The following is a 24,743-nucleotide window of genomic DNA, read 5'->3' as shown; positions in this document are numbered from 1 at the left end:
TTTGAATTTGCGCATGTCCGCAAAATACTTCCGCTTCACATGTATTCGTTGTGAAGAAAAACAAACTGTTTACAATGAGATCTTTGCACGAACCATACTGACATTCTTAAATCAAAGATAAGATAGAGTCAAGAATGCAATATTGCTGCAGTTCAGTGAGAATTAGACCAGTCTGAAGATGCATAACTGAGAAAACGTTTATTTTTTTTACAACTTCAGGGAACTGATTCGAGCTACTGAAAAATGGCGTCAAGTTTGAATACGTCGCTGGTGACTAGTCCCTCGCGCAGTCGACTATCACGCTCACGAGGACCAAGCAGTGCAGATTTCCTTGATCAGATACGGCAGTTGGAGATGGAAGGTGAAAGATTACGCCGTGGAAGTGATCCAGGTAACACTTTAGCACGCTATATTAGACTGTCATGACGTTATGATTAAATAGTAACTAATTTTGCCATTTGTCTGCTATAAGAATTTGTTGATTCATGTTTCCATTTTTGGCTTGAGATATTATGCTGACACCAAGCATGGGCTTCTAAAGTATTTTCGAGCAATATCAAAAGCAATTTCTGTTCATTTTAACTGCTCACTCATTTGGCCCCTCCCCATTATAATATTTGATGGATACCATATCAAAGAAATGGCCCAGATACCCCAAATGTCAATTGCAGTGATCATATTTCAACAGTAATTCACTGAACAATTTGGTATGATCTGGTTTTTAATTGAATTTTCAAAAAAAAAAAAAAATGATAATAATAAAAAAAATAATAAATTAATTAGATAAAATAAAAGCTAACAACTGTAATTTTATATTATGTACTAGAATTCTATACCTAAAGTATATTTTACCTTGTGACCTACTGATGACTGCCATAAATTAGTTTGTTTCATAAAAATTAATGATCCATTCCTGAATACATTCTTTTCTGCTCAACTTTTCTGCTCAACCATTGCCAGTCACCCAGATAATTTTCTCTGCTACTGTATTTGAATCGCAGGCCATTGTATAAACATTCATTCCTGGCCTTGTTGACTCAAGGCTTTGTTTGTCATATACTTGGGGTTAAAGCAAATAATTGAATTAACTTGAGAATGAGGCATGCCTCCTAAATTGTGCAGTTTAAAAGCAACTGCCGTATAGCCTTTTTTTATGACTTGATATCTCACATGACATTGTATACATTTCCAGTAGCTTACTGGTAAAGCCTTCGGGCACAGCATGGAAAAAGTGATCAGTAATTTTTTTCAAATTTTGCATTTATTATTAGAAGTTATTCTAAAATTGCTTAAAATATCATTTTGAATTAAATCTTGTTTTTAATAGTATTATCTTTCATTTTTTACCTTTATATAGAAAGTCCAAAATTGTCATGCATATTCCATGTGCTTCTACAAAAGGTTACAATAATTATACAATTAAAATTTTGCATTATCTTTAGGATCTCCATCTAAATACACAATGAATGGAGGAATAAGTCAGGTAAGTGTTTACTCATTTCAATCTTTCATTCCATAAATAACCTTATGAAGTAACTAGAAGAACTGGGAATGGGCCACAAGTTTTGACAAAAAAAAAGTTGTCCAGGAAACACTTGAAATCCAAGGCCACTTTGTATAAAGTTTTTCAGCTTTAAAAATCAACAACAAAATCTTTGTCTTGGGGGGGTTGGGGCACAAGTCTCAGTCAAATTGATATTAGGGAGATATGAGCTCATCCACTGTGTGTTTTACAGCTGTCGACAGGTGCTGCCCCCTCTGTGACACATTACTATGAACCCAGCAGTAGTTACCAGCCTCCTTCACTAGCTACTGTAACAGATATTACCACAGACCAGAGAAGTATAACAGATCTCAGGTGAGACCAATATTTCTCTATCTAGAATGCTTAAGCATGGGTTAACAGTAAGGTCTTTCTTAACTCACTTGCCTAGAAACAGCTACTTTTCTTGCTCAAAAAGATGTATTAATATATATGATTTACTTGCATAACAAACAAACAAAATAAAATAATAAACTAGAAAATAATAATAGTGAATTAAAAATGGAATAAAAAAACTTGCAGATATCTTTATTTTTATAGGTGGTCTTATTACTTTTATCATCATTATTATAATTTTTCTCTGTTCGAATGTCAGTTGGGTGGCAAATTACAAATCATAATTATTAAAAACATTGCATCTTAGGATGCAGCTTGAAAGTCAAAAGAAAGAGATGGACCAGATCCAGAAAAAGTTGTTCCAAGATACAGGTGTGCCCCTCCCCTCCTCCTTACCTCTGAGTCCAAGTATACTTACCTCTCCACTCAGGTCTTCATCTGCTGGCCCTAGTACCACCAGGAAGTCCTTGGACACATTGCCACAGTGAGTTGTCGTTTTCAGCCACTGTTACTACGGTAATTCTCCAATCTATACGAACGATTTAAATTAATTATTTTTGGAAGATAATCATTTTGTTCGTAAGACTTGAAATTCAGTCTGCTAAAAATTGCCACGCGTTCGTATCCATTGAAAAACGAATGGAATACGTCTGTACCGGAAGTTATCTCCACTTACCTACATTGCTAAGTGTAAGCATTACTTTCAGATTAAATCACTGTGATCAGCTTTTAGCACAAACAAATTATTCTTGCTATATTGCAATGAATTAAAACAAACTAAACAAAAGTCGGGAATTCAAGTTAAGAAACAATTTCTTCATACTAAAGAGGTACATTTCAAGACAAGACAACATCGTTTTTCCCTGTTATGTTTTACCAAGACAGGACAACATCGTTTTTCCCAACTTCTGTCAAAAACAGACAAGAATATTTGCGTATCCAGTTGCATATTTTATTTAATGCGTGTTTACTTTTAATATGATTTCACATATAGAAAATTTGCAATATTAATAATGTCACCCCCCCCCCCCCCCCGGCCTACATAAATTTCTTCCGCCAAAACAAAATACTTGAAACTCCTCACAGTAGATATCACTGACGTTAATAGAGATTATACTTGATATAAAAAATAACATCAGCTCAATTCACGTCTATTTATGAAAGTCTTTTACAGCATATTAATTTGCACGCAATTAATGTAAACTTAATTAGAAAAAATACAGAAAACTGCAGGCAAATTTGTATAAAGTCATACGGCACCTTTATTTTTCACAATCACCAATATCAGTAAGGTTTACCTAATAGTTGTTCATGATACAAGGTCTTTAACAAGGAAAAACAAACAAACAAACAAACAAAAAAAAAAGCATGAACTTTATCACAACTCAAATTAGAAAAATAAATACAATACAAGACAGAACTCCTCTTAAAAATTTGAATTTCCTAATGACTACCAAAAACAAAGAAAAACTCGATCATTGACTATGGATTTCTCATACTCTTCTGTTGTGCGTAGATTTTACTGGAAACCAGTTATCGGTGAAACACCGATGGTGGATGTTGATGATCCAGTCGGCCGGCAGAAGTTAAGAAATGATAATAAACAGTAAGTAATTTATGTGTACTGATGCTTTCAATAATTTCTAAATAACAATAGGGTTTTAAAACTGGCCTGCAGCTGCCGGCGGGCAGGTTAAGTCCTTCTATCGTCTCATTCAAAAACAGCACAAATACATGATAACAATCTCTCCTGTCAAGTGGCAGTTCCTTTGTTTGGAACGGTGGTCTGAAAACTCGCTTTGACGAATCATGGGGCGAGTTTCAATTGGGCACACTTTCTTGCGTTCGGAAAATTTAAATTGTGCCCAAGGTGAGTTTAGCGATCGTTCGTACAGAACGGAGACAAAAAATTCAGATTCAGAGAAAAAATGTTTCGTTCGTAATTATTGCGGCGTTCGTATAGATTGGAGAATTACCGTAACTGAGGATTATTTAAAATGTATCTAAGTTGAAAGATGTTAGAGAGAGAGAGAGAGAAAAGAGAGAGAGAGAGAGAGAACTGACTGTTAGAAGGCATGAGTAACTAATAATATATAGTCTATCTTTTTGGCAAAAAAAGTAATCATTATCCTTCTGTTATGTGTTGGTCTCTTTTCTGATTGCAGGCCTCACATGGAAAAAGCATTAAAAGAATCCCAGGAACATGTTGCTAGTCTCAGAAAAAGATTGGAAGAGGTAACTGATATAAACATGTTTAATTGTCTTGAAATCACTGTGACTTTTACTCATCACAAAATGACACCAAGCTGTCTTTTTGAACATGAGTATCAATTTTCAGATCTTATAACAAAAAAAAACCTTTTTGAATATAATTTACAAATTTTGTAGGCAATAGTGTTGGCAAAATGAGCTTGCCTCACTTACATTATTATGTGTTATTTTTGAGTGCTGAAAACATTTATCAACAACTGTGCAACTTTCAAGGTAATTTTTTTGTAGTCAGCAATGACTTGTAAGTTGTATTTTAATTCAGGCCAAAGAAGTGAGCGAGGAGCAGCGAAAACAGTTCCGAGCACATATAGAAGAACTTAAGTCAAAACTACAAGAGACAGTGGTGAACAGAGACTCTATAATGGACCTAAGGTAAGATTCATGATCCACAACCTAGTTTATAAGCTGTGTGCTGTGGTTTGAGTTATAACTTTCTTTTACCATAGATTACCATGTAGATATGCAAAAATACAACTGTTAGCCCAGAATTAATATGCTGTTTTCACATTTGTTTAAATGGATGTTTGAAAAGTTAGTGCCAACAAATAGAAATATAAATGTAAAATTGACCTTATCCACTTTCTAACTAATATTGTGATGTTTTTCTTTTTCCTTTCTTTTAAGACAAAGGGAAGCTGAAAGTCAAGAGAATCTGATCAGAAAACTTCAGGCAACATTACGTCAGTTGCAGGAAGCTTACAGTGTGCAAGAAAAGGTCAGAATGTACATTTATGCTGAATTAAGAAGTTAAGCAAGGTACAAGTCTTGGAAAGATGTCATGGGCTTCCAAGACTGTGTGTTTTTCCAAATGGGATAAATTAAGGCAGTGTCTTTCTGTTAAGTCAGATTATTTGGCTGCAAAATGTAACCCTTATCCAGGGGACTTAATTTGAAAAAATGCAAAATCCAGTGCAATGCACATTTATTTTATTGCTGAAAAAGTACATGTTTCATCATAATTCAAACTGTGGTTCTTTTCTTCTAGACTCTTCAGGAAACAGGCTCCAAGACAGACAAACTCAGCCAGAATCTTTATGTGGCTGACACCTCCCTGAACCAGATCAGGGCGGTGATAGCATCGGTGGAGAAGAAGCGTGGCAAGTCTTTTTACGATTCTGAGCCCATCGACAAGCAGAGCAGCACAATGGTGGTACACACACTGGAGCGGTGTGTGCAGGAGATGGAGAGTGACCTGGAGACCAAGGCTGGGAAAATGAAACAGGTGTGTTGATTTGTATTTAAACCAGTATAAACAGCGTGTTAATCTGTTCATTCAGTATTATTGCATTCAGTGAAAGTCCTTGCAAAGTTGGATAGATCGAAGGCCTACGCACAATATGAAAATATTTCAGCTTTTTAAAAATGTTTTTTAATTTTTGTTTCAGCTTGAAAATGACCTAGAAGAGTTACAAAAATCTTCCAGAAGAACACAAGATAAATTGATTGTAGAGCACCAGCAAAGGTTAGAGAAAATTATATGACTGTTCTCTAAGTTATATTTAGCTTCTTCGTTTTCTGTAATTGTGTACTTATCGAACTCAGACTAGCAGTCGTAATGAATGGAAATTTGGAAAAAAAAAACTTATGTGCATTGCTCTTAAATTCAGGCTGTTTTAAATATGCCTCATTCAGATTTTTGTAAATGAGATGATTATCAAATATTCAAAATGGCAAACAGACAACATGTCAGTCTGATAAGAGGATTGAAATTTGTTTTGATTTAATTATGTAGAAATCTTTTTAGGAATGAGCTCAGGAGAAAAGGGCAGTTCTTGGTTTGACCACAATATTTATTATTATTCAGGTTAAGTCAGCTGACAGAAGAACATGAACGGCAGTTGCAAGCTGCTGCAGACAGGGCAGCCAATGCTAGAGAGCAGGCAGCCAATCTTCAGTCACAGATTACTTTGATGCAATGAGTACACATCTGCACACACACACACACACACACACACACACACCTGTGTTCAAAGGTTAAACATGGACACTTATATCTGAACAGGTTGTTAAGCCTTGTTATATACAGTCAATGTAAATTTGCAGCTTTTAAAAGTTGGGATTGACACGTATAGATGACAGTATCATGGCTTTTTTTTGGCACAGTTTTATTTAGACTGTAAAAATACTTTTTGGTTTTCATTTTATTTAGCATAAATAATTTACATAAAAATCTATAAATCATTTACATAAAAAGATTAAGTTTCAGAAATATTTAATTGCACTTCTATCTGATTTTGATGTTTTGTTTCCAATGTTAATTTTTCATTGAAAAGCATTTAAACATTTTATTAGTAAAGTAATTGTACAAAATTATTGTGACTGCAAGCAAATTGTTCCCATATTCCAGAGAGCAGCTGGACAAACAAGCTCAGATGAAGGATGACCACATCAGAGAGCTGGAAAATAAGATCACCAGTCTAAAAGAAGACCAGGATGTGGCAAAGAAAGGATGGACAGAAAAGGTGAAAAATAACCATTCTGCGCTGGCAAATTGTCTGTGTTAGCATCAAAAATATTTCTATATTTAGAAAATTTTACAAAAAAATTCTGCTGACCTGAACCACCCTTTACTGGTATTTTACTGGCATTTGCACTTACAAGTTTTTTCCCACCACCTGTGGATTTCCGACTATTTGGGAGCCAATAATTCATTTTTGTGATTAATGCAGGTGCCCCGTGGACCCTGCCCCATATTTTCAGACTTCTTCACTATATGGCTTTCTCAACCATGTATTTGGCATAGGACCAATGTTGATGTTGCAGACTGGGTTAACATATGTGGTACTTCTCTGAGTAAGATGTTTTCTGTATCATATTCTACAGAGAGAGGCCCTGGAGCTGGCTGTGGACCAGGTACAGAAGGAACTGAATGTGATGAGGAGTGAGAAACAGGAGGCTGTCCAGACTGCTGCTGCCATGGAGACAAGGATTGAGGACTACCAGGCATGTTTACACAGTGGTTTACTCTGAGTAGTGGGGGAGGTGTGATAGTGACAGTGTGTTTGTGTGTGTGTGTGGATGGGGAGGTGCACTAATGTAATGATGAAAGGTGTAAATTGGTTTTTGATTCAGGGTGCACTTAATGCAACATTTAAAATGATGAGATTTGATGGTGACATTGGTGAATATACTCAATGAAAATATTAAGTTGGTTTTGTTGGTGACACAGAAAAGAGTGCACATACTTGATATAAAGTTGAAGGTGGGACTTACAGGACCCTTAACTGCTTGGATTACATTTGACTACACTATATTGAAAGTATGCTTTAAGAAATGGTATGACTGTAAACATATGTGGCATGTCCATTGCACTGGAGGATTTATCCTTCAGTCCAATATATTTTTTTAATTGGAGACTCATCATCAAGAGATTAGATACTATAGATCAAAGTGTCTTGAAGCTTGTCATAACTTTATCAAACTGCATTTGCCTCCAGCTCCAGGTGGAGAAGTTATCAGATGAACTGGACACAGACCGAGAGCAGATGAAGAAACTGTGGCAGAGAGAGGACGAGGCCAACAAGAAACAGATCGAGATGGAGAGCAGACTTCATGAGAAAGACAAGGAAATTGAGAGACTGGAGATGCTGATGGACTCTGTGAAAGCAGAGTGTGAGCTTACTCTCAAGGACAGGGTAGGTTTTTGTTTCCTTTTTTTCATTTTTTAATATATTTCTGCATAAAAAGAGAGAGACAGGCTATTGAACAAAAAGGGGAAAAATACTCATGCTAAGAAATTACACATTCTGACTTGGTTTTTGCTCCTGTGTGTATATAATCATGTAATTGATGATGAAAAATTAAAGTTTCTAGCTTAAAAAGAAATATTATTATTTTTAGAAAAGTTTGCATGTGAAAACTCTTGCTTAAATTGCTATCACTTATATTATTCTTTTAAATATAAAGTACTTTACTCTTTTTAACAAATTTCAACAGAAGTGCCTGTCTTTGTTGCTTGTGTTAAATTGAAAATGTTACTGTATAATAACATTTCTCTTCAGGTTGCTTCAATAGAGAAAGATGAAAAATTAAAATCTGCAGAACAGATAACAACACTAACCATACAGCTTCAAACACTGACAGAGAAGAGTACTAGAATGACCTATGAGATTGAGACACTTCAGACAGAGAATGGAAATCTCAAAAAACAGGTCACAGAACTGACTGAAAAATCCCAGGATGCACGAGTCAAAATCGAGACCATGGAAGCTGAAAAGACTAACCTAGGTGCATTAATGGAAGACAGAATAAATGATTGTCAGAGATTAACCCAGGAAAGAGATTATTATTTTGGACTTCTTGAAGAGAGAAATCAGGAACTAAAGACATTGCAGGCTGAAAATGAACAGTTATCTACTAGGCTTGATGAAAAGGAGAGAAATTTTACTGCATTACAGAGGCAGAGCACTGACATGTCCCATGCCATTGAGTTGAACTCTAAATCCAATGATGAACTCAAGTTGGAGAGAGAAAGGCTTTTGAAATCAATAGAGGAAAGAACAATTGAACTGGAAGAACTTAAACTTGCCAAAAGCAACATCACAAGAAAACTTAAAATACGTGAGAAAAGACTTAAAGATATTGAACTTGATAAAAACAAGCTCATAGAAGAGCTGCAGATAAAAAGACAAGATATAGATGCTATTATCAAAGAGAAAGATGGTTTGTATCAGGAGCTTAAAGATAGCAGATATGAGGTAGCAACATTATCTGAAGAAAGAGATGAGATCCAAAAACAGAAGGAAGAACAGAAGAAACAGCTGGAGGGGGAGCTAGACAGATTAACTCAAAAATATGTTGGTATGTGTCAGAGTAGTTTGTTCTATTCTCAGTTATGGATAATAAGGCATTTCACTGTGCCTCGACATTAGGTGTCTGTGCATTTTTCATGCTTTTTTATAAAAAAGTAAAGAAATAAAAATTCTTTTATTATTACACTCCATGCCTTGTTAGGAAAATGTTCATTTCAAGTTAAAAACTACCACATTGAATATGCCTTTTGACACATTTAATTTTATGATTTTTACAAATAGTTTGATATTTTCTATAGCTTTGCAGCAAGAGTACAGGATAGCACAGAAAGCTATAAAGACAAAGGAGGCAGTGGATGGTAAAGGTAAAAATTGTGTTTATTTTAACTTTTCTAATCATATCAGTTAACCTTTATAATTACTTAGTCATTAATGTTAAGTACTCTCATCTAGGAATTTCTCCTGTGTTCTAGGGTCTTTCGTGATGTAATCTTGATGAAACCAAAATTAATATCAATATTAGTGAAATGCCGGTAGCTTTGATGTGTAGTAGCTACTTTTCCGCATTATGTAATAACAATGTGTATCTAGGTAAAAAAGATTTTTCCTGGAAATTTTAACAACAATTCCTTATTAACCAAAGCATATCCTAATCCAAAATTATCTTTAAACTTGTAGGACTTTTAAATTTCTCATTTTACCCTGTTTCTACATCCCTACAGTGACTAAATACTAAACAAATACCATTTTCCAAAGACAAAACACTTTGTTCAAAGAATCTCTTTGCCTACTTTTTTATATAATTACAATTTCTCCACATTCTAATCTAATTTAATCTAATGCGCAGTTCTATTTTAAATTATAAATATGTCATGTGTTTCAGCTGTGAAGTATGCAGACAAGATGCAAAAAGAAGTGACAGCCAAGAGAGGAGAGATAGACTCCCTGAGGAGTAAAGTGCACTGGTTGGAGGAATGTTTAGATGCTGCCTTGAAGGTTCGTGAGGGCCCCTTTAGCAAAAAAAAAAAAAAAAAAAATTACAAAGTTAGATTAATTTACAAAACTTTAAAAGGATTGATGACAAGTTAAGGTTTGCTCAGAAGATATAGATTGGAAGTGATTCAGTTTTAGCCTGAGTGATGCCTCTTGATATTTTAAAAAGAATTTGAAAAGAATTTCCTGTTATCTCTCTCAGTAAGCTCCCAGTTTGCATTCATACATGACATGAGGCAATGCTCAGAATTCTTAGTTAAGATCTAAATTATTATTGCATTATTTTCGTGTAAGTTTCAAACTTGAATTTAATGTTGAAATTTAAACTCGATTCACAGGATAAACAAGCCCTCAAGCAGGAGAGAAAGAAACTTTCATCTTCCCTGAACAACTCCTCCACACAGAATGAGAAGCTAGCAGACCAACTGGAGGGATATGCCAAGAAAAATGAAGATCTTAAATCAAAATGTGACAGATTAGAGACAGCATTGGAAAAAGTATGCTCTATGTTTTTTTTTTTTCTGGGAGTGATCTTTTTCACCAAGTAACATTATAAACTTGAAATGATGTTTTCTATCCTCGTTGATAAAATAAGCTTGCCTACAGCATTTTCAGTTGATTTCTTGAGCATTTAGATTTTGAAATGTGTTATTTTCTAAAGACTTGCTGTATTTTTTTTACAGGCTGCAGTGAAGCATGCAGAGGCAGTGGCCAAACTGGAGACCATGGAACAGGAAATGGCCAGCATGAAACTCAGGCACCAGCTGGATATTAAGGTAATGGGTATGAAGAAACTGTGATACCTTATTGTGTGTGTGTGTGTGTGTGTGTGTGTGTGTGTGTGCGCGCACGCTTGGCGCACGCGCAAGTGTGATGAAATCTATATCAACTTACCAGTTTCAGCTGCCATTATATTATTATTTTTTGAATTTCTCATTTTTCCACATTTTACTTTTTGTGAACTGTCGGTAACATTTTTGGTTTATGTTATTGTAGGCTTTGGAAAGGTTAGCACAGCCACCATCAAGACATTCCACTCATGTTGTATACACTGGGACCCCCACTGTATCTACTTCTGTAAACCCCAAATCTGAGAGGCAGACAACAGCTGGATCACAGGGAACAGGCTCAGTAGTGACACAGGGACTAGGAAGAGTGTCAACAGGATCTTTGGATGAGCTGCCTGTGCTGCATAAACCAGGACAGGTAGAATGTTACACTTGCTATTTACGGGCACAATATTTGCAAATGAGATGAATATCAGTTTATTCAGAAATGCTATTCTAGTCTCGAACGTTAGGTTTCCAGAAATTTGGATTTCAGTCCTATCCTGAGGAGAAATATATATAAAAAAGGTTATCATATTTTTTTCTTACATTTTCATAGTATTTCATGCCTTAGGGAACAAACTTGCAGCAATAGCTTAAAATTTGCTTTGATTCCAGGAAAAAACGGAGTCAGCGGCAGCCTTGAACAATGTAGCAGGGGATGAACTCAGGACGTTGCTCACTGAGATGAAGTCACTGATAATGAATGCCCAACAACAGCCCCAGCAGCAGCCAGCTGCCCTCCCACCTCCAAACTCCACAGGGGACAGGCAGACAAATGGACGAAGGCCATATGAACAGTCCAGTAACTCTACAGACTCACATACTGGTAAAGCTGTAAAATCATTTTACTGAAGTTATATGAAATATGAGTGTATGAAATGGGCATTTTACATTAACACTTTTCAGATGATTTAGAAATTGATGTCTGTGTTTTTTTTTTTTAAACTTAAAATATAGACATAAAAATACAACATTGTCACTCTTTCATGCACTACTACTCACTTTTGTCTTGATTATACTTTAGGCCCTTATCACCTTTGAACCATCATCTTATCACTTAGGTATTCCTGTGCATTCCTCTTCACTAAAACCAGTTGTACGCAATGGCAATCAGCACCGACAGCGCTCACAATCCAGCCGTCCGTCCTCTGTGCAGACACTGACATCAGACAGGGACACTATTGAAAACCAGCGCCCCCCACGACCTCAGTCCAGTCACACCTTGTACGGTCAGACGATGCGGTCAGGCAGGGAGTCCAGGCAGACTGGTACAGCTGTCAGCTCTACTACAGGTCAGGAAGATTAACATAAAAGACAACATTATGGACTAACTAAAAATTGAAGATCATCTTATCTGAAAAAAAATGATATAGATAGATAGATAGATAGATAGATAGATATTGTAAGGAATAGATGTAATGAATGGAACAATTTTGATATTTCTGTATTTTGGCCTTTTTTTCATATCATAGCCTTTGTAGTGATATTCTGTAATACCCCCTTTACACTGGATGGCGTCCTTTCTGCGTCCTTTCTGCGACCATGATATTTGGCATCAATGTGGTCTAAATAAGGAGACACGAGCATTGATTCTGTATCAGAATGAATGCTCAATGATCGGCCAGTTGTCGGCACGTAAAGTATTATAATTTTTTAACTCTCAAATGGGGCCGTACTGCTGGACGCAGAAAGGACGCCGTCCAGTGTAAAGGGGCCCTAACTGATAGTCAAGTTAAGATCAATTTTGTTCCAATTTCCTTATATGCACACTGTATTTATGAATACTTCCTAACAATATTTGGTGTGATATATTAATCCATTTTCAAAATTCTGTGTGATGTCAGTCACGTCACAATTTGAAAGGATGAAATTTTTTATTTTGCATTGTTGTTGAAATCATGAATTATCTCAAATTATTGTAAACAGAAATTAGTAAAGCATGATATTTGGGACCTCCAGGTAGCCACATGACAGAGTGGGCCAGTGACACCTACAGTGAGCCTGTGCTGCGACCTCAGGGACCTAAAGGTAAATGAGTATATTTTATTGGTTGTGCTTCCAACAGATTTGCAAACATTTCTGTCGAAAGCAAATCATGGAAGTTGGACAGTTTTATTTGTGCTGTCAGTGCAACATCTTTTGTCAAGTAATTTAAAAACAAATGTTTAATTTGTGGTATTTTATTTTTCTAATTAACCAAGTATGCTGGGGAGATCTAGTGACATGACATTAGTAACTAAATAAAATAGAATATTTTCACTCAGGTGCTCCTGGCCGTGTAAACAGTGATGCCCAGGAGCTGTGCAAGAGACTGGAGGACAAGATAGAAAGACTCACACAGATGGGAGGGCACCTGCAGCAGGAGAATAAAGGTATAGTTTAAAATGCTGGCAACTGTTTTTTTTTTGTTTTGTTTTGTTTTGTTTTTCTTTTCATTACAAGCAGCAGCGTTTTTTGTCATTATGCATTCTGAAGTACATGCATTAATTTTTTATTGATTTTTTTTCTGGATCTTTCAGGCTGTCTTCAAGATTGTCATTGTTAAAAAGCTTTGAAAATTTTTTCCTAACACAAATTTGAACATGATCTTAAGTATTTTATTCATTCAAAGTTTGACAGTGTTTATTTGTATTTTTGAGTGGTTTCTAATTTAAAAAGTTATCATTCCAGAGATGGCTGAGTTAATCAAAGACCAGGGAACCCGCTTGAAGAGAGTCAAAGAGAGTGAACGCTCCTTGCACCCAAAGATGATGAAGCGTTCATCACAAACGTGATATTACAAAACTGAGTTTTGTCTATGTTACAAAAAACAGAACTGGTCACTGGGATAAAATAGAAAAAAAAAAATACTAGTTCCAAATATGTCCTCACATGACCAGTGTCAGGGTTTTAGATCCCCTGCCTAAAATAGACCCTTTATATTGTTTTCAGATAGCAATAAAACCTATAAATACTCCCTCCTAGATCAGTATTTTGATGTTAATAAAATCCTTATTTATTAGGTTAGCATCTCTTATACAACATTTTTATCAAAGACAAACCAATAGGTGCCTGCGTTCTTAACATGATCATCTTTGTATTATTTGCTCATGCAAAAAATCAAAAGACTAAAATGTTCTTGTTATTTTATTCTATAAATTACCGATACCTTAGTTAATTACAGTATGTCTGATAGTATTTGTAAACGGAGCCAGATGTGGTCTGTAGGAATGGGTATAATGTGTGTATACATAAAATGGTGTAGCAGTGTATGTGTAAATTAGAAAAAGATGGCCTTGCATGTCCCAGAGGCAGCGTTTTATGTAGTGATTTTAAATGTCACAGCATAAGAAAATGTACAAAGTGCAGTTTTATATTTATGTAGATATATATATGAAAATGAGTGATTTTTTATCAGCATTGTTTTCCCCATTGATACAATATTATTACTACAAAAGTGACAGCGTCACTTGTTTGGTATGTAAAAGTGTTATGTATTTATGTCAGTTTTCACACGTCAGAAAGGAGTTTGTCATTTTAATCATTGGTTAAGTATTCATATTATTTTTGTATGTAAATGTTCACCAAGTGTCTGCCTAATTTATGTATCGTTTACTCACATTTTGTTGTAGGTATATAATAGATTATAGCAGTAGTTTGTATTATAGCTAGGTTTACATTACTGAAGTTATGCATTTATATTGGTAAAATGCCATCATGCGTCTTCTGGAATTTAAACCATTTTACTACTTCCATGTATTTTAATATAAATGCCATGCTTTAAAAAGCATTGTATTTATAACATTTTTTTCATGTTATAGTATATAATATTTCTCTCCGATAGTAAGCGACAAACACAAGTTATTCGTTTTCAAAATGTTTATTGATGGTCACCCAATGAGAAAACAGTCTTGTAACACAGTGGTCAGTCTTTTCCAAATAACTAATACTGTGTTATAGGAAAGAAAATATATGTTAATTTATGAAGATGCCTGAATTAATGTGGTTAATATATAAACATAAGGTGTGAATCTCAGTTATAACTTTGTTGATATTCTCAGGGGGTGCAAGTGTGTGCTTTTTCCAGCAGTGTTGAAAAGGTCAAGACCTGCTGAAAAGTTTAAGATGTCAAAACATACTAAGGTACACCTATTCCATATTGAGGTTATTGAAGTTGTTATAAATATCTGTACATGGAATGACAACTGTACTTCCATGATCTGTGTATCAGATCTAGAGAGAGGGGGAGAAAAGAATAAGCTGCTATGATATTTGAAATAGTCTCTGTAGGTTCAAGCTTTTCATTTTCACTTTTAGTTTCACTTAGTACTTTGGAATTTGAAGCTGATAACCAAAGATAATTATCAGTGCTCAAAACGTTTACAATCATAAAGATATAATTTGTACTTCATTATCTGTAAGGTATATCAAATAAAATGTTATTCCATTTATTAAAATATAAGTTTTTTTTTCATAACAATGACACTTTGGCTTAACATCTTATAGAAGTATGTGCAGTGATATTTCCTTTTTAATGCAAAAAAGTATTTTCAAACCAATAGTTATTAAAAACAAATAATAAAAAACTACCATGTGTCTTAACTTACCACAAAAATTGAGATACCCCTATGAAAAGCGACAGTATTCAAAGTGATGCTTTAGAGGCACATCTCCAGACAAACCCTCAGGAAGAATCCACACTTTGTTATAATTACGTGTGAGATAATACAATGTCACTTGTGCAATATATGCCATAACACCTCTCGCTGACACTCGAGGTGTTCATGGCATATATCGCGAGAGGGGGACAGTGTATTATTTGACATACATACTGAGAACTAATATAAATATAGTCATTTCACCCTAAAACACCCCTTAAACCGAATAAAGTGACCCTATATCACGCTCTAGAGATGTTATATGGAATAAACTCTTCCACGTGCACTGGTCATCTCCCGCCAAATCCTTATGTAATGTCTGACCAATTTGGCCAATTTTTGCCAAGGCCACTCTTTTATGTTTTTATGGATGACATCCTGCACCTGCACCGATTTTCGTCCGTTCTCCGGAAAAAAAAATCACCCCCAACTAAGTGGGTTGTCGTAAACATTTTTGAATTTACTGGAGTTTTCTGAGAGATGCTACGCAGAAATGTCGAGTGAAGCAAGATATTTCTGGGTAGCAGCTGGGGTTGCCCTTGATCTTCACTGAAGCTTGGCTAAATGGACAGGCTTCAGTGATCAGCATATCGCCACGGTCACATAACATCCCTAGGTATGTATTACTTACATAACATAGCTGCACATAGTGCATATAACTCAAAAGAGCAGGTGGATCAAATACAAGAGTAGCAGTTACCTGTCATCAGTGACCAGAACCCATGTACTATATAGTGCTTACACTTCTGACCGTGTAACAGCTTAAAATAATTTTCTTCAAAAATTGTACAGATTTGACTCTCATAATATGGAGTAAATACATAAAGAATGGAAACCGCTGTAACAAATAAATCCATTTAGATCCCAAGGTTTGCTGCCAATCACGCTGGAGAAGGGTATTGAATCTTTTCACTTCTTGTCAACAACATAGCTCTCAAAATGTGTAGATCTATTGTTAACTGGTCATCTATTTAAGAACTTTCTTTAGATGTCAGTTTATAAAGTGATAGATAAATGAAGATGATGCTCAGAAAGAGGATAGCATTTCAGAGGATTATAGAGCTTTGGTTGGTAGAAAAATGAGATAAATAAATGCCCTCACTGCTTGTGTATTAGGAGTGGAAGAAGGGATTATTAAGACCTCATGACAAAAGAGTACTCAACACCTACACAAACCTATTCTTTGTAAGAAATATGAAGAAGGTCAAAAGGATTATACAAAGAAGTGCTTATCCAAGAGTAGCAAAATTCTTGCCAGTTATAATTGGAAGATGGCTGTCATGTTCAGGTTTCTGAAATTCATAACTTCCTGCTTAGGCACAGGAAACAATGTGTGGTCTTATGACAAGCAATTATCAATTTGAATATTACCAATATGTTATAAAGTATTCATTAAAAAAAGGGAGGAGCTTTTTCAAGAAATACTTATTCTTAATCAATAGTAAAACCACTTCATTTTTATAAGCTTTTGATTGAAGCCCTATAGTCTCAGAAGATTTTAAAATGTATTCTCTGCATGCTACAAAAGGGGAGGAAACTATAATTCACTATTATAGTAAAAAAACAGTCCCCGATTGCACAAAAGCCTGAGTGAAGATCATATTTTTCTAATAGAGAGCATTATCAACTACAATACAAATCACAACATCTTTACACTATTACCTGTTAATAAAAAAAATTATTTGAATTGCCCATTAAAGGAAAAAAGACTACATTCACTGTAACATATTCATTACAGCTCTCAAAATGTGTAGATCTGCTGTTAATCAAGATATTCAAAGAATGGATTTGTCATCCCTAAAATCAGCTTGTTAAGCAATAGGTTTTTGAAGATGACACTCAGAAATTAGAAGACCAAGCTGTCAAACAGCAAAGAAGATATGGTGAAAGATGCCCTCAAGTTTTTGTAAAATAATAAGTATTCATTTTTTCATGAAAGAAGAGAAAGCTGTATGATAAAATGTAATGGGGGGGGGGGGGGGGGGGGGGGGGGGGGGCAGACCCAAAAGGGAGACAGAAAAAAAGTGGCCACCAGGTGGCAGGGTGGGACTATGATAAGGTTATTTAGGTGTAAAGCTGAGGGACTGTGGAAGTATTCTATTCACACATACTTGAATGAAGTCAAAAATTGAAGATGTGCTGGCATGCATTAGGTGTGTGTGAAAGTTATCTTCCAGAGTTTCTCAGTGGAAAGTCAAAGAAATAAACATGAAACAATGTTATTTTGACTAGTAATCTGTAATAAAAATCTAAGTGAAATTCAATAAAGCAACTATTCTGATTTTGGAACTGGACGGTATTTGAGTTGTCTCTTATAACTACTCCGACATCGCGCATTGATAAATTGGTGGAGGTACCAAACTTTTAATAACATTGTTTAAAAGGAAGATCCCAGACTTTCACAATGAAAAAATATTCTCCTAAAGAAACACGAAGTTATACATCAGCTGCCAGAAAAATGGAAAGAGACATCATAAAAGATAAATTGAGAACTATCAATGAAGATGTCGGAGAGAATGAAAATGATAAAAATCCAGAAAGCACAAGGGCAGCAAAATTAATACCAGATGCTATGATGTCGCCAATTTACACGAGTTCAGTAACTATAACACCAAGCAGACAGCATTCTCCACTGCAAGCTACTGGTATCAGCAAACCAACTGCAGTGATTGAAAACTACACCATGATTCCGAGTGTACGTCCAAAGGCAATGAGCACAGAGAGCCAGCAGTTCCCATGGCATCCAAGTGATCAAGGAACCTCTATGCAGGCAAGTGTTCATCAGACCCCATAAGTAACAACACCTACGAGACATTTTCCACCTTATGACAATCTCCTAACCACAACAGCAAGTCGAGAAGTTCCCCATACATCATCAGCTAGCCAGTCAACGAATAGAGAGCAACAGATAAACAATTCTGTTGTTATTACAATTCCTCAACATGTAAGCCCACTGCCATTTCAAGGAGAAAGTTGTGAAAATGGAAGGGAATGGATAGAGAAGTACATAGCCAATTAATACAACTAAGATATGTTATGTTAAATTTTAGTATATTTGCTGGAGGGAATGAGTATTATGTAATGTTACTTTATAATTTTTTTATTAATTCAAATTTTTTCTTGTGTGCATATTAACAGTAATGAGAAGTTTCATATAAACAGAATATGATATGATTAAATAATGTTTAGGTATCTTTAATTAAGCATGATTTTAAATAAAATGATTTAACTGTGATGATATAGAATTTTATTGGAAATAGATTTTTTAATTTTAATTGTGAAAGTTTTGAGGCGCAAAACTTATTTGAGCAGGAGATTAATAATGATAAGGTTATTTAGGTGTAAAGCTGAGGGACTGTGGAAGTATTCTATTCACACATACTTGAATGAAGTCAAAAATTGAAGATGTGCTGGCATGCATTAGGTGTGTGTGAAAGTTATCTTCCAGAGTTTCTCAGTGGAGAGTCAAAGAAATAACATGAAACAATGTTATTTTGACTAGTAATCTGTAATAAAAATCTAAGTGAAATTCAATAAAGCAACTATTCTGATTTTGGAACTGGACGGTATTTGAGTTGTCTCTTATAACTACTCCGACATCGCGCATTGATAGGACTGAGCTGAACCACACTATATCACAGCTCATTGCCTGAGAAAAACTAAGAAAAAATAAAGAAAACTCAACAAGGTGCTTGTAAATGGTGTGGGGAGAAAAGTAAAATTCTATTCTCATCAAAGCTAAATAATAATATCACAAACCCTGCAAAAAAGGCAAGTTGAAACTGTGTAATTACAGCTACTTCAAATTCTGTAAAAATTGCCTTTACTTATTAACATTTTGTAACAATATAAAGCTTTTTTAAAATCTACTAGCAGAGAGGATAGGCTACTAGAAATTCCTTGTAAGTCCTTACCTACTGATGATGACAGAAAATTCCTATCCCAGTGGTATTACAACTGCCATAACAAAATAATACATTTTATCTGTGAAATGTAGCCATGACAAATGGAAATATGAGCATGAGAATGTTGCAAAATTGAAAGGTCTGAGAAATGACAATTTTTGTGAAATATTTCTTGGTAGAAGAAAACAAGTATACAAAGATATGGCTTAGGCTATTTTTAGAAAGAAAGGAAACCCAATCTGAAGTTGAAGAATGACTCAAATATTCAAGTTAGTGCTAACAGCCAACCAACAGCAAGAGGATCAAAGTCATACCCTCAACATACCTGAGTGATAAACTTTCCCAAATGTTTACTCAGGGAATTTATATGTTGAAATTGACAATGACGTATCACTTTCTTACTCAAGAATTAACGACACATGGTAGAATTCCCTTGTAACCTAACCTTACAAGGATATCTCATCTCTAATGAATCATTTTACAGATTCTTCCAAAGTAAATACATAAATAAATAAACAAACAGACTCAAAGGGCATTTTAAACCCATGTTCATAATCAGCAAGGTAACACTTTCTGTGAGCTTTTACCCATCTTCATACTCAGCCAGTACACAGTTTCTGTGACTAAGACAGAACTTGTACCCATCTTCATGCTCAGCCAGTGCAAAGTTCCTGTGACTGAGAAAGAACTTGTACCATCTTCATACTCAGCCAGTACAAAGTTCCTGTGATTAAGAGAGACCTTGTACCCATCTTCATGCTCAGTCAGTGCACAGTTCCTGTGGCCAATATAATATTATGCACAGGTGAGTGTTAGCTCACTATGGTCACTACATGCTCATAAGGTCAGTTTTGTTGCTTTTATCCATCTAATTGGCCATCCCACAGTATATACTGTTTCTTGAAGGACTATTAGGTCAAAAATGACCAAGGTCCACCCAAAGTTGTTGCTCTAGTGGACAGGTGAGCACATAATTTCTTGCAGCCATCTACTCTTTCTTACTTCATGTTTTACCCAACATGGAAGCAAGGATATTATACTGAAAAGAAAATAAACAAATACTTATTAACAACTATCAATATAGGAATAAAAGCTTTGGGTAAGTTAGGTTTAAATGAAATGTACACAACATCCTTTATGCCCATATTTGGAGACAACCATTATGAAACATGGTAACTATTTAATTCTAAAAGTTTTCGGAATATACTTGGGAGATGGCAACTTTATTACAAAAGGATTTTTATGTTTTTAAATGTATTTCTGGAAGGAAATGTCCAAAATATATTCTTATTTTGAAACACAATTGGGAAACTTGACCTTTTTCATTGCACCAGGCTTACTTAAAATTCTTGCTACATTTCTAATTTTTAATATCTTTATCTATAGTCTTATCCAACATTGTGTTTGCTTTGGGATATCAATTCAAACTTTTCTCACCTCTTCTTGCTTTCTATTCTCCTGTTGCTGTAAATCTTCCAATGCACTCTGAATTCTCTCCTAAGACAGGAACAGTGATGGATTAAATGGTTATCAAGTCATAATATCAACATCTTGTTGATAAAATTGTATGGCAAAATGCTCCTAAAGTATATACCAAATGCCTTCACCTACACTACAATTCACTTAAAGTTAGGCCTAGTATATTTCCACTTTCCAAAATATTTTTTTAATTCAGAACCTAAGCTGCAAACATGCAAATGCACCAAATTATTCAAATCATATCAGTTTACAAAAATATTTAGAATCTTATATAATAGTTCAACATTTCAAACAATAACAAGTTTTCTACATGTTTACCCTAACATCAGCATTGTCTATTTCTTCTAGCTGTTCCTCATAAGATTCCCTCTGCTGTCTAAGTTCTGACAGCTCCATTCCCAAATCTGACAACTTGTTCTCAAGGTCCACTAAAATATGGAAAATTACTTTAAACACTGCATGAGCTTGTATGAATGAGTGTGTGGGAAAGTGGTATTTTGTATCATTTTAGTATGTAAACACCTTTTCAAGAACATCATTAAAAATTTGGGAATAAATATTGAAGAAAAAATCCAATGACCAAATTCTAAAAATCGTAGCATATTTGTAAGGTCCACATCTCCAACTATTTTTTAAAAGATGTCCACATTTCTACAACTCACTGGTGTCTTCCTGCAGTGTAGAAGTAAGCTGTGACAGGCCGCCCTGCATGGAGTCCTCATCCATACTGTGCATCATACTGGAGGAACGGCCTGACAAGTTAGGCATGAACTGGGAATTGGAGTCCTCATCTACGTCCATTATGTTGACCTCTTTCTCATCTTCTTCTTCATCTGAGCTGCTGACTTCACCAAAGATGTCATGCGTGGCTGAAATATATATGATGTAATGAATAGTATTGTTATAGATCTGTAAAAAATTCTATACAAGCTGTTTATATCTTACATGAATATGATATTCTACTATCAAATTATTTTAAATTTAACATCTTTAACTTCTCTTACTATGACATATTTGGGTATGTACAGCCAGCTGGTTTAAGCACACTAATGGAACAACATTACCCATTTAAGAACAGCAGCAAATAATTGATTTTAACAATTAGGCACTTGAAGTTCTAGGCCAAATCTAAGGTACCTTTAGCACATACACTGGTGAAATAACAACAACTTATGTACTACCTAGCTGTAGTTTTCTCTCCTGGGACAAGCCAGCCCCCACACTGCCTCCAGCTCCTTGAGTCTGTCCTGACTCCGTCACCACTTGCTTGTCTTCTTCTTCCTCTTCTGTCACCACCTCCCACTTCACGTCAACAGCCTCATTGTCTGTGCGGAACAAACGCTTCACCTCTTTCTCAATGTCTGGCCATTCTTCTACATTCTTACAGAGCAAATAAACATGTTAGGTCAAAGTGAAAATAATACTTAATGTTATTCTTCAGTGTATATAGTGTATGTTTTTGGTAAGAATGGTGAAAAAAATATGCTATGCTAATTTTAAGTATCTGAAATATATAGTACTTCACAGCAGGCATGCATTCTGACTAAAAACTAATATTCTGTGGTAAAAAAAGCAGGAGATTATATTCTATTTGACAGCGATCATTTTAACTGCACTAAGTATTTTCCTACTTTTCTTTTAAGGATCTTCCTGAATCTTTTCTTCCTAGCATTCTTCAGAGAGGGAGTCACTGGAAAGATGAAAACATTCCACAATGTTGGCATTCTACAGTATCCATTTACGAGTCCTTATCCCTTTTAAAAACAATAAGTGATAATGCAGTTTATGTTTTACAGATATTCTGATAAGCATTTAATGCCATGGCTGATTTGATGTGTATGAGGCACAAGAAAAAAACTTGAAAGATTTTTTAACTGAAAGACATACAGCCATGATTCCACATGTATTTCTTTTCTTCTTTCTTCTTAGAAAGCTCTGGCATCTCAGGCTCAGGCTCATCTTCAGTTGTGGCAATCATTAACTGTACACACAAAAAAATAAATAGTAAAACTAAAAGATAATTATCATTTTCCTTGAAATTCACAAACAATTAGTCATGCACTTACAGTATGTTAAGTATTCGGACTCATCAGCGACTTGTGTTTCATATATGCTGGTGGGATAATCTTACTTTCTCTGGCCAAATTGGTTGTGAAACACTGGATGAGTATCACACAGCTATAATTTTAGTTTAGCAGTCTTCGCTTTAAAAAAAAGGTCACAATCATATGTAACTTTATCTTCATTCTAACCTGACAGATGTCTGCACACTTATAGAATGTCTTTCTGTCTGTGGTCTTCAGTGTTTCTGTGATGGTTGGGAGATCCACCAACTGAAAAGTATTAGATCTAAACATCAATAATCAAACAAATATTTTTTCAAACATTTTTGTACGGCAGCATTTTGTATCTTTTAATGCAAATCTAAATTGATTTTTTTAAATTCAAAGAGCGTAATATTACAAATACATTTTCTTTTTTGTAGTTTAACTTTTTAAACTTGGACAAGTATGTTGAAATCCTAGCTTTTTTTTGTTCTAAAATCTGCAGATCTAGTATCAATTGTGATGTTCACAATGACAAGAAAAAACTAATATAAGCCTTAAGGGCATGAAAACCACTACAACCTACCAAAGAAAGCATCTGACATAACTGAGAAAGAGATAAAGTCAGTTTACCAAATGAAACTTCATTCTACATTCAGTACCTTTGCATTAAAGACATCTCCACCATATCTGACCTGCCCAAGTCTGGAGTCTGGGTGGAAGTCTATGAACAGCTTGTCCTTCAGAGCCATGGAGCCTGACTGAATGTCTCTTCTAAGTGCCATAGCTGGGCCCTAAGAGTCAAGGTTAAACACAACATAGAGTTTAAGACAGGAATTGTGCTGTTGAAATTGATACTATGATTACGTATCCATAATATAAAAATAAAATGTAGGTAGAAACCGCAATGGTTAAGTTGATCCCCTGAATTTGCACTGCACTTGAAAAACATAAGTCAATGGGGTTGGACTCCCAAGATGGAAATATGTTGAGTGCATTGATAATCTTTACATTTTGTCTTTTTTACACATAGTACACACTTAATATAGTACTATGTGAATAGAGTATAACTCCATGTACATGAATCTCAGTTTTCTTCATACCAAATGTGCCCATGACATAAAGCACAGGTGCTGTATTTACTTGTGCCCTGAATTTTAAGTGCATCAAATCGGTAAATAAGTAAGCTCAGCTCCTGTGTTCTTTTTCAGGGCACATTTCAGAAGAAGAAATCCAAGATTTGTAGAACTTTACAGACCTGGTCAGATATTATTTCAAGTGTGCTGTGTGTAAAAAGAGACAAAATGCTAGAATAATCAACTAACTCGATGTACCTACTCCTTGGGAGTTCTACACCCTTGTAAGTGTTGTCTCTGTGGTGGGTTTCACTCTGAACTTTACTTCAGACTAAAGTAAGACTAAGTGCATGAAACCTAGCTTGCAGTTGCAGTGGCAATGACTCCAATTTGAGCATCAATGAAGATACTTGTAATTATTTGAGAGAAGTGTTTATTCGCCAAAATATTTGCAAGTTTATAATCTTGCTATTGGTGTATATATATAATGAAGGCTGACCTATTCACTAAAATAAAACATTATAAAATATATATTGGGTATTAAATAATGTCCTAACTTGCAAACATCACACATTATCAGAGACAGAGTCACTCTGAGAGTGAAAAGACGCCGGCGATGCAACTTGCAACAAAGCAACATTTAGCAATATTTTGCACGTATATAATGCACAATAAACTACTCACTGGCGGCATTCTTAAAATGAAGTGCTGTTCTAAATCAAACGGAGCATCTTCCTTCTTTTTTGTACTCGTTTTGCCACTCATAATCGCAATTTACTTGTAACATTCAAGTATTCTCCTGAATTGGCTTGCCGGAAGTTTTTGCTGCCACCTGTAGGCACTATTCACAGATGACCTCTTATCTGTCACTGTGTTC

General features: G+C 35.1%; 2 protein-coding genes across 4 annotated transcripts; one reads left to right on the top strand and one right to left on the bottom strand.

Moving 5' to 3' along the window:
• The first annotated feature begins 20 nt into the window (after positions 1 to 20).
• Positions 21 to 15,059, top strand: LOC106173524 (uncharacterized). Of its 3 annotated transcripts, none has more exons than XM_087009374.1 (24): positions 21 to 391; positions 1,443 to 1,483; positions 1,737 to 1,858; positions 2,187 to 2,363; positions 4,045 to 4,114; positions 4,413 to 4,522; positions 4,775 to 4,865; positions 5,136 to 5,372; positions 5,536 to 5,612; positions 5,955 to 6,066; positions 6,499 to 6,612; positions 6,974 to 7,093; positions 7,588 to 7,785; positions 8,152 to 8,950; positions 9,201 to 9,266; positions 9,785 to 9,897; positions 10,233 to 10,391; positions 10,578 to 10,670; positions 10,891 to 11,100; positions 11,340 to 11,547; positions 11,816 to 12,016; positions 12,684 to 12,752; positions 12,989 to 13,096; positions 13,395 to 15,059. In XM_087009374.1, the coding sequence occupies exons 1-24, from the start codon at positions 244 to 246 to the stop codon at positions 13,496 to 13,498; spliced, it is 3,747 nt and encodes a 1,248-aa protein (XP_086865500.1). In that variant the 5' UTR covers positions 21 to 243; the 3' UTR covers positions 13,499 to 15,059. The 3 variants fall into 3 exon arrangements, with proteins under 3 accessions (XP_086865500.1, XP_086865501.1, XP_086865499.1); XM_087009375.1 differs by having other exon boundaries at positions 11,340 to 11,550; positions 11,819 to 12,016; XM_087009373.1 differs by having other exon boundaries at positions 11,340 to 11,550; positions 11,786 to 12,016.
• Positions 15,060 to 19,060: 4,001 nt separating this feature from the next.
• LOC106170391 (transcription initiation factor TFIID subunit 7) lies at positions 19,061 to 24,741 on the bottom strand. The gene is made up of 10 exons (XM_013550239.3): positions 24,551 to 24,741; positions 23,453 to 23,584; positions 22,998 to 23,078; positions 22,633 to 22,726; positions 22,377 to 22,435; positions 21,927 to 22,125; positions 21,408 to 21,614; positions 21,064 to 21,173; positions 20,704 to 20,763; positions 19,061 to 20,305 (listed from the first exon to the last, which is right to left on the bottom strand). The coding sequence occupies exons 1-10, from the start codon at positions 24,629 to 24,631 to the stop codon at positions 20,270 to 20,272; spliced, it is 1,059 nt and encodes a 352-aa protein (XP_013405693.1). The 5' UTR covers positions 24,632 to 24,741; the 3' UTR covers positions 19,061 to 20,269.
• Positions 24,742 to 24,743: the final 2 nt, after the last annotated feature.

This window comes from Lingula anatina, chromosome 3, assembly GCF_051362555.1.
Source record: "Lingula anatina isolate TDL-2025a chromosome 3, LinAna3.0, whole genome shotgun sequence".
Lineage (NCBI taxonomy): Eukaryota > Metazoa > Brachiopoda > Lingulata > Lingulida > Lingulidae > Lingula > Lingula anatina.
This window is presented reverse-complemented; position numbering and strand designations above follow the sequence as displayed.